We start from the raw sequence: 14,906 nt of genomic DNA on the forward strand, positions 1-14,906 counted from the left end.
TGATATGAGTACAAATCTTAGCTCAATCTCGTAAGTACTACGATTGTAGCTAAGACATTTAACTGCTCTGAGCCTAGTTTCTTCATCTGTTAAATTGGGATAATACGTGAAGGATAACCAGACTTATTGTGGTGATCATTTTACAATATATACAAATATAGATTCATTATGTTGTACACCTGAAACTAATATATGTCAATTATACTTCAATAAAAAACGACAAAAAATTGAGATACTACTACCTACTTTATAAGGATTGTTATGAGGATTCAATGAGAAACTTTATATATAGGAAGAGTAATCAATAAATGTTACTTAACACAAGAGGGAACAGGAATAAAAATATAGGAGAACTACAATGCATTAAACAAGAGGTTGACTCAAGTTTATTTGTAAGGTTCTAGGTTAGTTGCAGTGAGGTATACAAAAGAAGTATTACTTCCATTTTTAGTGGAAATCCAATCTAACATGGATTAAATTATTTGATTTGACAATGTCAAGTCAGTTAATAAAAGCACTTTACCAGTCATAACATTTCTGTTTACAAAGCCCTGTGTCAGTGAGGATTGTTACTTTTGTAGTTGTAGCTTCTGATTACACAATATCATAACAATAAAAATATAATTTTACTCACAACCCCAATGCACTACACATCTGTTTTTCCTCCCCAAGACTGTTTCATTGGATACCTAATTTTTAGTTATAGGACAATGGATACACTAACATCTTCCCCTGCCACAGTAGCCACAATGATTTGTATTTTACAGAAGAGGAAACAGGTTTAGAAATGTCAGATGCAGGGGCAAGGGCAGGAATTTAATCCAGATCATTCCACTACCTTTACTGCCGGCACTGGACCTTTCCTTTGCTCTTTCCTCTCCCCTTTCCCGTTCCTCTCACTTTTTCCTTTCCTCTTTTCCTGTGTTGTCCTGATCCTCCCACCCTTCTGCCCAAGGCTGGATCACACCTTTCTCATTTTAAAATCTTCTGCACATCATATAGTCATAAATATTCGACAAATATTTATTGAGCACTGACCATAACACATACCAAACTGTGCTAGGTGCTGGCAAAACGATGGAGAGCTTACATGAATCACGAATCACAAATCACATTTACCTTTTTTTTTCGTTCGCTTCTCCCGAGAATCTTAGCTTTTGAGTAAACGCCACAATTCCCACTCCTTTAGCACATGTTTGAGTCTCAACCACAAAACACAGGGCGGCTCTGAGCCACCCAGAAGCGCCTATTCCGCGACCCAAGCCAACTGAACCTAAACTCCAACTCGAAATTTCCGGAAGAGGAATAAAGGTCAGAAATGGCATTTCCAGGTTGTTCCTTAGAACCAACTTCCGCCCACCCAGCACAAACGTAGAGAGACATCCATACGTGACGTCTTGTCGACATTCACAGAAGGCGTCCTTCGTCTGCTTTATTTTTGTTTACCGTAGGGGCCGAGATTTTTAAAAAGGAGAGTAGGCAGAAAAAAAACAACCGGTTGTTATGACAACCAAACATGTCTGGAAAATTCAGCCAATCAGCATGCGGGAATGCTTCCGGCTTAGCCAATGGGAAGGCGCACTGTACGTAGGGCCGCCCAATGGGGGCGCGAGCGGCGCGGTATTTGAATCCTGGAACAAGGCGACAGCGGGAAGAACCCCGGCGGTGCGGGCCCGCAGTGCAGATTCAGCAGTGTGGCTGAGGCTTGTGCCCTCCGGCTCCAGACCTCGTTCCTCCTGGCGCCCGGCCGGCACTCTTGCCTGCCCCGACCCTCATGGCGCTGCTCCGACGCCCGACGGTGAGTGGGCCCGGCGACCCCCTACACCGGTCGGGGGCTGCAGCCCCGCAGCCCCCGCAGACGCCTCTCGCTTCTCCCTCTTCTGCTCAGAGCTTCTTGGTCCCAACCGGCGCCGCTTTCCCCTTCTTCCGGCTGCCTGCTTCCCCCGCGCCCGGGCCCTGCGGCCTGGCCTCTCTGGCTGGCCTCTCTCTGCCCGGGTTCCGCTCTCCCTTACCCGCTCCCGCCCCGGCCCGTCCCTGCCCTCGGGTGGGGGAAGTGCGGGAGTGCGCCTCGGAGGTGGCGTTTGTCAAGGGAGCCTCCGGAGCACGGAGCCCAGTCCTCAGCGAGCGATCCCTGAATGCTCTTTGTTGTTAGAGAGCTGTGCAAATACAGGTTCTTAGGATTTCCTTCCTCTCTTCTCAAACTCCTTGCCAGCAAAGGGATCCGTGGTGGGGCTGCGGAGCAGAAGGACTGGAAGAAATTCCATAGGCAGGCAAGTGTTCTGAATGTTTGATCAGGCCACAGCCGTGGCTGTTTTTCAGATTTTTCGCATTTTGCTTTGCGTGAGTTTCCCATTTATTTCTGCACACGAAGTCTTCCAGGCTAAGTTCACTAATGTATGGGCTTGTCCCTTTAAAAAAATTTCGTTTCTTTACTCAAGTGTAATAGACATTTTGCACATAATTTGAAGCAATGTGGCAGACTGAGAGAGAAGGGTCCAAATTCGTTTATTTCATCTTTGCAGAAGTCAAAGTGTTAATGGTGTTTTGGACTTTTCTTTTTTTGTGGGCTTGAATTGTACCTGGATCTGCTTTTCCTTTGCTGAAAAAAAGAGGGCCCTGCCACACCTGAGGTCCATCCTCCTGGCTGCGGCCTAGTAAAAGCTGCCAATCCTCCCTTCCAGATGGAAGTAAACTTAGTCAGACTACCAGGCTTCAACCCATAAGCGTTAAACTTTCAAATACTTATTAAAATTGGCAATTACTGCTGGAAAAATTGAACAGTGTGTCTTTTGAGAATCTTAGTAAGTTGGATACATTCAGTATTTAATTCCTGTCCTTCTGCAGATTTAAGTCAAACTGACAAGCAATATGTCTACTCTATCGCATAACGTTCTTTCATAGTCCAATTCTTTCTATTGAGGGAAGGCTTGAGTTTTTCCCTGCTCCTCTGTCTGTCCTGGTAAGTTCATTCAAACCCCCTGTTGGGAGATTTTTTTTAGGATTAGGACCCCCAATTCTTGGGGATAGGACATGCTGGTTTTTTCTCATGAAATGTTTATCACTTCTATAATAAAATTAACTTTTCTGTTGAATTGCTTTTTCTAGCAAGTTTTGTTTCTGAGCACATTCTGTCTAAAGCAGGTTAAGGTCAACTAAGGATTTTTATTCATGCAATTCCAACTTTCTCTGACTTTGAAAGTAAAACTGTTTTACCCACAAAAACTATTTTCTTTCTAAGTATTCTTAGCATAAGAGTCCATGCTATGGCAACCTCATTTTAAAATGAGGCTTTTAAAATTTTAAAAGGCTGCATCTCTGAAGATATGTCTACAGAAGTACCTCTTATGTCCAGAATGGCATGAGAATCAAAGCTAGTTTAGGTTTTAAAGGTGAATGAGTGATTTGTCTAATTGAGAGTGATGTTGTCAATTACAGATAGCATTTTTAGATTTCCTAAAATGTACCTTTTTCCTCTGGCAAATAGATCTCAGCATATCCACCGTTACCTAATAAATTCTAAATTTGGGCATGTGACATTAGCAAAGTATTGTAAATTGTCTCAACTCAATTTGTTTTTTTAGGTGTCCACTGATTTGGAGAATATTGACACAGGAGTTAATTCTAAAGCTAAGAGTCATGTGACTCTCCGCCGGGCAGTTTTAGAAGAAATTGGAAACAGAGTTACAACCAGAGCCCCACAAGTAGCTAAGGTAACAAGCTTGAGGCGTGTACACATGCGCCCTGGGCTGATTCTGTACAGCGTTGAGGGCCTGCTCTGGCTGTCTTACCCTATTCACATTTCTTTTTCTTTGTAGAAAGCTCAGCACACCAAAGTACCTGTTCAACCCACCAAAGCAACCAATGCCACCAAACAATTGAAACCTACTGCTTCTGTGAAACCAGTGCAGATGGAAATATTGGCTCCAAAGGTAGGAAGTTCTGAACTTACAAACATACTTAATGATGTAGGCTGGTTTTGGCTGGACTGCAAGGGTGCCTTTATCATCACGGCAACTTTTGAAGAATATTCGTAGCTGGGGCTCTCCTTTATTTATTTTTTGGGAGAAGACTTGCCCTGAGCTAACATCTGTTGCCAATCTTCCTCTCTCTTTTTTTCTTTTCTCCCCAAAGCCCCAGCACATAGTTGTGTATCCTAGTTGTAGGTCATTCTTGTTTTTCTATGTGGGATGCCACCACAACATGGTATGATGAGCGGTGTGTAGGTCCACGCCCAGGATCTGAGCTGGCGAACCCTGGGCCACCAAAATGGAGCATGCGAGCTTAACCACTCTGCCATGGGGCTGGCCCCTGGAGCTCTCCTTCAAATGAACATATATGTCTTTTTAGTAATGGTCCCTTAATATGATGTTTTGACCTTGAATAACAAAGTTAGTTACCTTAATACCCAAATAAATGTAGTGATCTCAGAGTGAAATTTGGTAGGTTTTGCTAAAAGAATCCACTATTAGAATGAACTTGCCCATGGAGGCTGTGGAAGCCCTCAGTTCTGAGACCCACACTCATGTAAGAACAAGGTAATGCCAAAATTCTGTGTGTCGCAGTCTCTGTGACTGGTTAGCTGAGTTGAAGTTAGAACGCTGATGGACCCATTGTCCTGTTCACTTTCCACCATGTTCAAGTTCATGCATGCTCTCATCCACAGGTTACATACATTTGTGTAATTACTGAGACAAGCACTGTTGTAGGTGCTGACAATACAAGAGTAATTACTTCACTCTTTCCAGCTCAAAAAAATATGTATATTAGTGTATGTTTGAAATTTTTCAAAGTAAAACATTGGCTATGTTTGAGAAATATATATATTGAGCACTTACTATACATATCCGATTGTATTAAGGCTGATGGAGACGTTTTCCCTTGAGGAGACTTATCCAGAAGGGGCATATGTACCTACAAATTAAATTAGTGATCCTAGGGAATGACGCTGGGCCGTGGATGACCGAATGTCAAATGACTGCCGTAGATGGAAGGGCCATCCTTCAGAAAGTGCATCTAAAGGAGGGCGAGAACACCGCGGGAAACTTCACGGAATAAGCGTGATTTGTATGGACAGGGAGAAGCTGATAGAAAAGAGCACCTTTTTAGAGAACGAAGCAGCAATAGGAATCAGGGCACCAAAGTGGAAATAGGCCTATAATCATGTCCTTTGGGCAAGGAGTCAGCAAGTCTTAATTGATCAGAAGATTCACGTGAGGAAGCAGAAGTTTCAAGGTGGGAAGAAGGTTGTGGTTGGATTTGAAGGCCTTGGAATTTGGATTTTGTCTCATTGGGCAGTGAGGAACCTCTGAAAAGTTTTGAGGAGGCGAGAAGTGATCAAGTGTAGGGCGGCCATGGAAGGGACGTAAATTAGGAGGATTGCAATTGTCCGAGCAAGAGCTGATGAGGGGCTTCAACCAGCCCAGATCTCCCCTAAGTGTTCACGCATAGACCACATCAAATGTGTTAGCATGTGCCCAAACTCCCTTCAGGAACGGCATCCTGCATTTAGGAGGAACTCTTTGAATGTGTTGCTTGGAGTGAAGGAGTGAGACCCTTAAGCATTTGACTATTTAAGACCCCATTTATGGAATAAATTAATAAAAAATAGGAAAGTGAGGAGAGGGGGTAGCTTTGGGGGGAAGGTGTCTCGTTTGGCTTTAGATTTGTTGAGATAATGGACATCCACCTGGAAATGCAGCTGGAAATGTGCCAGGAACACCTGAAGGACAGGAACAGACTTGTGAGCCTTCTACTTAGAGGCGATGGTTGCAAGCATGTTGCTGTTAATAAGACAGGAAAAAAGGTTCAAGAACTAAAGGTCAGAACAGATAGTCAAGGTGAACGTTCTGTTAATAGGCCTTTCCTGGGAGGTTTCTAGTGACCTCCTAAATGCCAAACCCAAAGCAGCTTTTTAGACCTTGACCTCTTGACCTTTATGCAGCATTTCCTAAGGGTGACTGAATGTGGTTCCTCCCATGTTTCAGAAGGGCGATTTAGCAATATACTACAAATGGTTTTTCTCCGTATCCACTATGTCTGTTTTTAAAATTTATCCTAAGAACATGATCAGAGAGACAGATGAAGACTTTTAAATAATGTTAAATGAAAATCTCTTATATAATGGAGAAATATTCTATAATACAAGATCAATTAAATCCATTTAATGAAGAACTATGAAACCACGAATAGCATGTTTTAGTAGAATATTTAAAGATATCAAAATGCACATTGTATTCGTGAAAAAATCAGATTATAACACAATATAATGCAGTGCAACCCCGGATTTGCTTTTTTTTTAAAGATTTTATTTTTCCTTTTTCACCCCAAAGCCCCCCCCAGTACACAGTTGTATAGTCTTAGTTGTAGGTCCTTATAGTTGTGGCATGTGGGACACCGCCTCAGCGTGGGCTGATGAGCAGCACCATGTCCGCGCCCAGGATCCGAACCGGCAAAACCCTGGGCTGCCGACGCAGAGCACACGAACTTAACCATTTGGCCACGGGGTCAGCCCCCCAGATTTGCTTTTTAATAGTGTTCATTTATATTCAAAATACTGATGTAGTTATTTTTGAACATTATGTTGAGCTTAAAATTGACTTTTATTTTCTTCCTTAAAGTTTTCAGACTTTTTGCCATAGGTACATATTACTTTTCAAATCAGAGAAGAAGAAAAAAAGGCAAATTAAAAAAAAAAAAGCAGGGGGTGACCCGATGGCCGAGTGGTTGAGTTCATGCACCCGCTTGGGTGGCCCAGGGTTTCACTGGTTCGGATGCTGGGTGCGGACATGGCACCACTCGTCAGGCCACGCTGAGGCGGCGTGCCACATAGCACAACCAAAGGCACTCACAACTAGAGTGTACAACTATGTACTGGGGGGCTTTGGGGAGAAGAAAAAGGCAAAAAGAGAAGATTGGCAACAGTTGTTAGCTCAGGTGCCAATCTTTAAAAAAAAAAAAGGAGAAAAGCAAAGAACCAAAAATGTTATGAACAAAACAAAGGAGAAATTTCCTCCTGTGACCTCCACAACTACACTCTTTCTGAGTTCCCTTTACTCCACGTCTCCTCGGCTGACTCCTTTTTCTCTAGCTCCCTGGCAAAATGGAGGCCACTGCATTTCAGATAAAGAATTATGGACCTGTGGCTCAGTTCATATAAAAATCACTTCTGTGGTTGAAAAGTGCTTCTCGTTTTAGAAGACATCAAGCATTAATGAACAATAATTGTTTCCAATTCAAACACACTTTCCTCTGGGCAACCGAGTATAGAAGAGACCGTTAAGTCTGTAATTTACGGGGAGCCCCTCACCTGGCCTGTCTCTGGTCAGCCCTCTGGCCTTTGCTTCGTCGCCATCCTCTCTATCTGCAGTCATTGCTGCCCGTTTAAGCCCTTCCCCGAGGTGAGGAAATGCCAGTGGAGCACAGGGTTTCTGGCAGCAGGAAGCCCTGGAAAGCTTCTAACATAAGCCGTGTGTTCATGAAAGCAGAAGCCCCGGACTTCTAACCGAATTCGTACCAGCCTCCCTGAAAAACTGGAAAGCAGGGTCTTCCTTTATAGCAGACGGAGCAACTGAATCGCAGAGGGCCCTCCTGAGGCCTGGAGGGGGCCCTGCAAGAGGGGTTTGCCGCAGCTTAGCATCCTGCACTAACTGGAGGAACCTGTGTCTTTTGCTGACTAATGAGGTTTGGCAAACGCTGAGCAGCTTGAAAGGAAGGAGAAGGCTCTTCTAGCCCCTTGGTTGATGGACACTGGGGAGACCAGTTGAATGAAGCCCCTTCTCTGTCCTCGGGTAGCTCCCCATCCAGTCGGGGATGGAAGGAGTGAAAGCATGAGTTACAATCCCCGTTGCCGGAGGTGGGGCAAGCTTAGGAGCTGTCCTGGGTCACAGCCGGAAATTCAAATGACCTTTTAGAATTTACAGATTTGATGTAAACACTGAATTCAGTGATAGTCATTGTTCAAGTGTAAGGATGTTTTATAGCCTAACTTCCCCTGATACAAAAACTATCCATAAAAAAGAACTAAGCACAACTGTTCACATTAAAAAAAAGAATGCCTTTTATTTTCAATTACACAAGAAACACAGGCTTAAGAAAACAAAACAATGCAGAAATCCATAAAGTACATAGAATAAAAGGTCAGTTCATTTTTACTACTCTCCCTACCCCACAAATGCCATTCCATTGCGTTCTCTGAAGCCCATCAGTGACTGATTTTGCCTTCCTCTCATCGCGTGTGCCTTTGTGTGCATGAGGACACACTCACTGCCACAAATCCTGAACTGGCTGATCAGAATGGGCAGTTTTTCTTGGAGTCCTTCCTTGCTGCGCTTAATTGACATTATCTATCATAAATTTGGTAAATAGAGGAACTCTGTGCTTTACCACAGCTTGTGTAAATACCTATATCTTTGCATGTTAGTCTCCATCTGTTCCCTCAACACACCCAGCTCAGTGACTATCAGTCCTGGGAAAACTTCAGCAGGCTTTGCTCAACTCCACCTGGCTCCTTGCCAAACAGGACGTTTCGAGTTCAGCAAAATCTCACATCTTTATTGTTTCATCTGATAAGAATTTTCACTTGTCTCTGACAACCCACAGATGTCATTCGTTAATCTAATTTGAAGGTTTTTATTCTCAGACCACTCTTGTCATTCAAAAGTTTGTGACGTTAACTAGCCAATACTTTTTTGTTTTGTTTTGTTTTTTTGAGGAAGATCAGCCTTGAGCTAACTGCTGCCAGTCCTCCTCTTTTTGCTGAAGAAGACTGGCCCTGAGCTAACATCCGTGCTCATCTTTCTCTACTTTATATGTGGGACACCTGCCACAGCATGGCTTTTGCCAAGTCGTGCCATGTCCGCACCCGGGATCAGAACTGGTGAACCCCGGGCTGTCAAAGCGGAACGTGAAAATTTAACCGCTGCACCATCGGGCTGACCCTGCCAATACGGTTTTTAACTTTGCATGGCGCAGGCGCTGGACCAAGGACTGCACAGTTGGCCCACGGGGCTCAGGCTACTGCCTGCAGAATGAGTGGGATCTTAGAGAAGGTTTGAGCATAATTAAATCATGCTGGAGTCCAAAAGGACTGCTTTCAAGCAATTCTAAATTAAGGGCCGCGACAGTCTCATCCTGGTGGCTTTTGGGTATGGCTAAAGTCAGGTGACCTTCTGAGTAGACCCAGGTAAACATTGCAGGCTGCTGAGGCAGCATGTGGTGTACGGGGCGATAACCTCTGCCTCCTTAAACCAGGCTTCCTGGTACTGCCTGCCCTTCCTGGCGAGAGTGATGATGCTCATCCCTGGAAAAGGTAACCTTACACTGAAGCGACATGTGCTTATTAAAGTGCACATCTGATTCTAGCCACTCTTGGTCAATTCCTTGAGTGTGTTCACTTACCTTTGGATAAAATCTAAACTCTTTAGCCAGGCTCTTGCTCACCTTTCCAGCTCATCTTCTTCTTCTTCTTTTTTCTTTTTTGGTGAGGAAGATTGGCCCTGAGCTAATATCTGTTGCCAATCTTCCACTATTTTGTATGTGGGACCCCGCCACAGCATGGCTCAAGGAGGGGGTGTGTTGGTCTACACCTGGGATCTGAATCCTCTAACCCCAGCCTGTGAAGCTGAGCATGCCAACCTGACCACTAGGCTGCCACCGGGCCAGCCCCTCCAGCCCATCTTCTCACACCTCATGTGCCACCTCCCACCATCCCAAATCAAAGTGCAGTTCCCAGACTTGCCTTTACTTCTCGGCTACCCCTGGGACTTCGTACTTGCTTACCTTTTGCTCACTCATTTTCCCTGAGGTCCTACCCTCCCTGGTACCCTTGTCTAGGTTCCCCCTGGTACCTCGAGTAGCTCTTCTTGTTCTTTCTAGTCCCTGGAGGTCCTTAAATTCTCGCATAAATGGCATGCCCATCTGCATACCCCTTGCTCACCCGGCTCTTCCTCAGTTAAGACCTTTGCTTAAGCGGGAGGGGCATGTTCTGAAATGCTATATATATTTTGTTATTGTTATTGTTTTATCGTTCTCTAAGACTGGAAACTATAATCACTGAATGTTAATGTAAATTAAAGTTGTCTGTTTATTATTCAGTCGTCTCTTTCTTTCTATATTTTATTACTTTAATATATATTCTTTACAGCCTAGCAGCCCCGTTAGGTTTTACTTTCAGAAGTATCTCTTACTCTTTTCAAAAGCAATGGTTTATGCTTCATTATTAAACACTTGTTTTAACTTACTTTATAAATGTTTCATTTGCGTGATTTTTATAAATAATCGCCCAGTCAGCATAAGAAAATAAAACACTGGGTGTGAACTGGCTCAGTGTTTCCTTCCTCCTCCTCTTTTATTCATAGGCTGGGATGTGCCTTTGTGCTTTGTAGTTGCCAAACAATTTCTCGATTTAGAATAAATTAGTTGATGAAAAAAACATTACACTTGCAGAAGAGGCTGCCGCTAAAGTGAGCTGTCAGCTCTGGCGTCTAAGTTTCTTTTGCTCCGTAAGTATTTATGAGCACCTGCTGTGTCAGGGGTGATACAGGTGTGTGAGATGCCTCAGTGGACAAAGCCAACTTAAATAAAGGTAAACTTATAGAGCTCTCATTCTAGCAGAGGTCACAGAGAGTAACGCACATCGTGCCTAAGTAAACTCCATAATCTATTAGAAGATTATGGTTCTACGGGGTAAACCACAGTAAGAGAGGTGAAATGTATGCGTAGGGGAGCAGGAGCAGGTGGTGGTGTTAAATAGGAGTCAGGGTAGACCTCCCTGAGAAGGGGACATGTGAGCAAAACGTGAAGACCGTGAGGGAATTACCCACGGGATTCAGGGACAAGAGCATTCTGGGAAGAGGGAGCCGGCTTGCAGTGAGGGAGGCCCAGCCGGGAGGCTGGAGTGAAGCAAGCCACGGGGAGAGAAGCGGGAGTGGGATCAGGAGGGGAGGGGAGGGCCAGATCACGCAGGGCCCAGAGGCCCCTCTGACAACTTAGGTTCTCACTTGGAGTGAAATTAGAGAGGTTTAAACAGAGGAGTGTATCTCTGAAACCTTCATCTACTGCATCTTGAATTATTCACCTGACTCTGGAATTTATTTGTTTTAGCTTTAACATATTTCAAAAATGCCCATGATACTTTTAAACTGGTTGGCTCTGCACGTATCTGTGGCTAAGCCTCCTCCTAAGGTACTAATAGCCGTGTTTTCATTTGTCGACGTAGGCTCCTTCTCCTGCACCCGAGGATGTCTCCATGAAGGAGGAGAACCTCTGCCAAGCTTTCTCTGATGCCCTGCTCTGCAAAGTCGAGGATATTGATAATGAAGATTGGGAGAACCCTCAGCTCTGCAGCGACTACGTTAAGGATATCTACCAGTACCTAAGGCAGCTGGAGGCGAGTGGGCCTTTGTGGTTTGGTTGTACAAGCAATACAGAATTGACCACACAGCTGGGAAGGAAACGAGGTCAGCTTGTTAAACTTTTAATTCCACCGACAGGTTCTGCAATCCATAAATCCACATTTCTTAGATGGAAGAGATATAAACGGACGTATGCGTGCCATCCTGGTGGACTGGCTGGTACAAGTCCACTCGAAGTTTAGGCTGCTGCAGGAAACCCTGTACATGTGCATCGCCATTATGGATCGGTTTTTACAGGTGAGTGCGGCTGCCGGGACTTTGTACCAGCGGCTCACTGAACATCGCGTTTATGCAGTGCCAAGCCGTGGTCCCTCTGAAGAAAAGACTAAAAGGCAGTTTCTGAGAAGCCAAAGAGCTTCAGGTGCTAGAAACGGAAGGAGTCCAAGTGTCGAATCTCTGATGATGCTGACCGTTGCTGGCCATTTCTGTTAGGTCAGCCCGCTGAAAATGCTCAAGGGAAATACTGCATTGCCACAATCTGTCATCAAAGGAAATACAGGACGTCAGTGTGAAGCCTGTGGTGCCTCGGATGCTGGTTTTCCAGGCCCACTTGTGCAATTTCCGTAGTTCGGCACTCTTTGGTATTGTTTTCTCATGTGAAAAATGAGGAGTTTGGTTAGAGAACTTCACGGTTTCCAGCCAGCTGTGGCATTGAATCTCTGTAGACGAGGGAGGAGGCAGAATATTTTAAAAAGGAGCCAGGGGTATGTGTGGGGAGTGTATACTGAGGTTGCGAGGTCTCAAAAAAGTAAAGAGGAATGTAAGAAACTATGCTGAGATGCAGAGGTGATCATCAAAATATTTATCAGCTGCTAATGCAAAAACACGGACCAGTTAGAAGAAATGCCAGACATAAACCACTAGTGTGTTATCTACCAAAAGGTCACCCTGTGGATGAGGATTTATTTATTTAAAGTCAACATTTATGATAGAGGTTTAGGTCAAGTACAAATTCTGCCCGAGCAATACAGTAATAACTGTGTTTATAATAATGACCCCAAGATACTGCAAAATCCTAAGTAATCATAGACTCAGTGGTTCTCATTATACAGTCCTCTCGGGTAGGAAAGCACAGTTATATTTAGATTCTCAATAATGAAAATTATTGAAGCAAGAAAAGCAAAGTTTCAGTTTGAAAAAAAAAAGGGAAATTAAAGGAAACACTTATACCCAAGACTGAGTCATTTTCCCTGACTCTGAAGCGTCTTTGAAAGATGCTTCAGGCTGAATAACGAGTGTACTTTGGTGAGGATGAAAGAAACGTCTGAGACACCCCCTTCCTCGTCACTGGGCATTCATGGAATTCCTGCTGTTTTGTTTGGCCTCGTCTTGATTCAGACCATGTTGATGGCATGTGGGGGCCGCCCCAGACCCTCAAGCTGGGATGATGTGGGGGGAGCGGCAACTAGGAGAGGGTCGCCAGACGTAACTCTTCCCTGCTCAGCAGTTGAGTGATCTTGGACTGGTGTTTGAATCTCTTCTCAGGCCATCTATGTGTAAAATCTATGGGGAAAAAATAGCGTATTGCCGAGGATTTTTGTGAGGATTCCATGAGATGGTTGTTAGAATCTTAGCACTGTGCCTGGCACACGGTGAGTCCTTAGTAACCAACAGCTGCTATGAGCAGTGGTGGTACCTGCTATTACCATTCAGGTTTCTTGTGCCCTTAAGAGGAGTACGAGCAGAGATGACGAGCACTTCTCCAGAACTTGGTTCCCTGTCTCTTTCTTCTACCCAGAACCCCAGTCCTCTTGTTAGATATGACTTCTGACACATTCCTCTTCAATTAGGTTCAGCCGGTCTCTCGGAAGAAGCTTCAACTGGTTGGGATTACGGCTCTGCTTTTGGCTTCCAAGTATGAGGAGATGTTTTCTCCAAATATTGAAGACTTCGTTTACATCACAGACAATGCTTATACCAGTTCCCAAATCCGAGAAATGGAAACTCTAATTTTGAAAGAACTGAAATTTGAGTTGGGTCGACCTCTGCCACTACATTTCTTAAGGCGGGCCTCGAAAGCCGGGGAGGTGAGTGCCTCTGGGTCTGGGGCAGACTTTATTTTGCTGCTTCTCTCATCCTAGAAACATTGATCCAATTACAGGAAAGCTTATGAATTTATAGGAAGCCTCTTTTAGATAAGTCCTAATGCTTGTCTCATCCGTTCTTCAGAGAAAAGACCTCCCGTTCTGTGTTTGTCATATTGTGGAATAGAGCTGGCTGTTCCTGGGAGGGAAAAGTGACTTAAGTGGATTTGCGTTCCTAGGCCTTCACCCAGAATTTTGCAGGAGAGGAGTAACAGCTGTGCTTTTTACTGTCCTTGGCTGTTCTTTCATAGGTGGATGTTGCACAGCACACTCTAGCCAAATATTTGATGGAGCTGACTCTCATTGACTACGACATGGTGCATTACCACCCTTCTAAGGTGGCAGCGGCTGCTTCCTGCCTGTCCCAGAAGGTTCTAGGCCAAGGAAAATGGGTGAGTGTTGCATTTAAGAAGAAATTAGTTTGGTTATATTTTAGGCTTTCTTGACATGAAAGGCCTTAGCATTTTCACAACACTATCCTTGAAGCAATTGTTAAAAGTCCAAAGGCCTAGAAGAAAGCTGCTTGGAAAGACTCAGTTGGAGTCTGAGGGACTACACCGTGGTACCCAAGTGTATTGTAGAGTTATAAAGAATGAGGAAGGCCAGTGAGAACTGATAGGCTAAGATTTCTGGGATATTTTGTTAAGTGAAACAAGCAAGTTGTCAAGCACACAAGACAAAGCAAGGCCAAGGCCTGACTGATGTAGCCGGTAAAGACAGAATGAGCCACTTGTACGTTCATACAAAGAGCCGAAGATGCCAGCTCCCTGGGTGCTCGACTCACACTGAAAAGGACAACGCCGAGACAAAAGGGGCCGGATGACTGCAAGGCGAGTCATGGGATACCCTGCTGTAGATGAGCTGATTGTAGACTGCCGCTAAGCGGCTTTATAGTCTGTAGCTGTCCGCTGAGAGCAGCAGAGCGGCAGCCTCACCAGAACCCAGGAGGGAATAAGAAATGGCCTCCTGACAGCCTCCCAAGGGAGAGAGGGAGGCGAGCGGGAGATGGCTTGGAGGCAGCTCCTCCCAAGCTTGCCAGCCCCTCCTGCTCCAGGAGGATCACAAGGCCTTTTGCCAAGACAGGTCAGCTGTGGCTCAAGCCTTTGTCAGCTGGTCTATGTGGATCCGTGCAAGATTGCCAGGGCACCGTGGCGGAGCTGTGCCTCCACACGAGAGTGTACAGTTTACATTTTATGTAAGAAAGAAGGGAGATGAGAGAGAGTATATGTATATGTGTTTATGTATTTGCTAATTTCTAAAAAAATACAGGAAGAATAGACCAGAAACTAATGAAAATGGAGATCTATGGGGCTGAGTGGGATCAGAGTAGAAGGTGAAGGCTGGGAGCAGGGCTTCTGGTCGTAACTTTTTATTAACCTGTATACAATATAAGGGACTTTTTATTAACCTG

General features: G+C 44.6%; 1 protein-coding gene across 1 annotated transcript in view; it reads left to right on the forward strand.

Annotated features, from left to right (window-relative positions):
• Positions 1-1,654: 1,654 nt before the first annotated feature.
• CCNB2 (cyclin B2) overlaps positions 1,655-14,906 on the forward strand; it is a 17,545-nt gene continuing 4,293 nt past the window's right edge. Inside the window, exons 1-7 of the mRNA XM_046653915.1 lie at positions 1,655-1,798; positions 3,582-3,710; positions 3,816-3,929; positions 11,216-11,386; positions 11,490-11,648; positions 13,202-13,438; positions 13,747-13,887. Coding sequence (XP_046509871.1) covers positions 1,775-1,798; positions 3,582-3,710; positions 3,816-3,929; positions 11,216-11,386; positions 11,490-11,648; positions 13,202-13,438; positions 13,747-13,887 — 975 coding nt within the window. The 5' untranslated portion in view covers positions 1,655-1,774. The remainder of the gene's footprint in view (positions 1,799-3,581; positions 3,711-3,815; positions 3,930-11,215; positions 11,387-11,489; positions 11,649-13,201; positions 13,439-13,746; positions 13,888-14,906) is intronic.

Source organism: Equus quagga, chromosome 2, assembly GCF_021613505.1.
Source record: "Equus quagga isolate Etosha38 chromosome 2, UCLA_HA_Equagga_1.0, whole genome shotgun sequence".
Taxonomy (NCBI): Eukaryota; Metazoa; Chordata; class Mammalia; order Perissodactyla; family Equidae; genus Equus; species Equus quagga.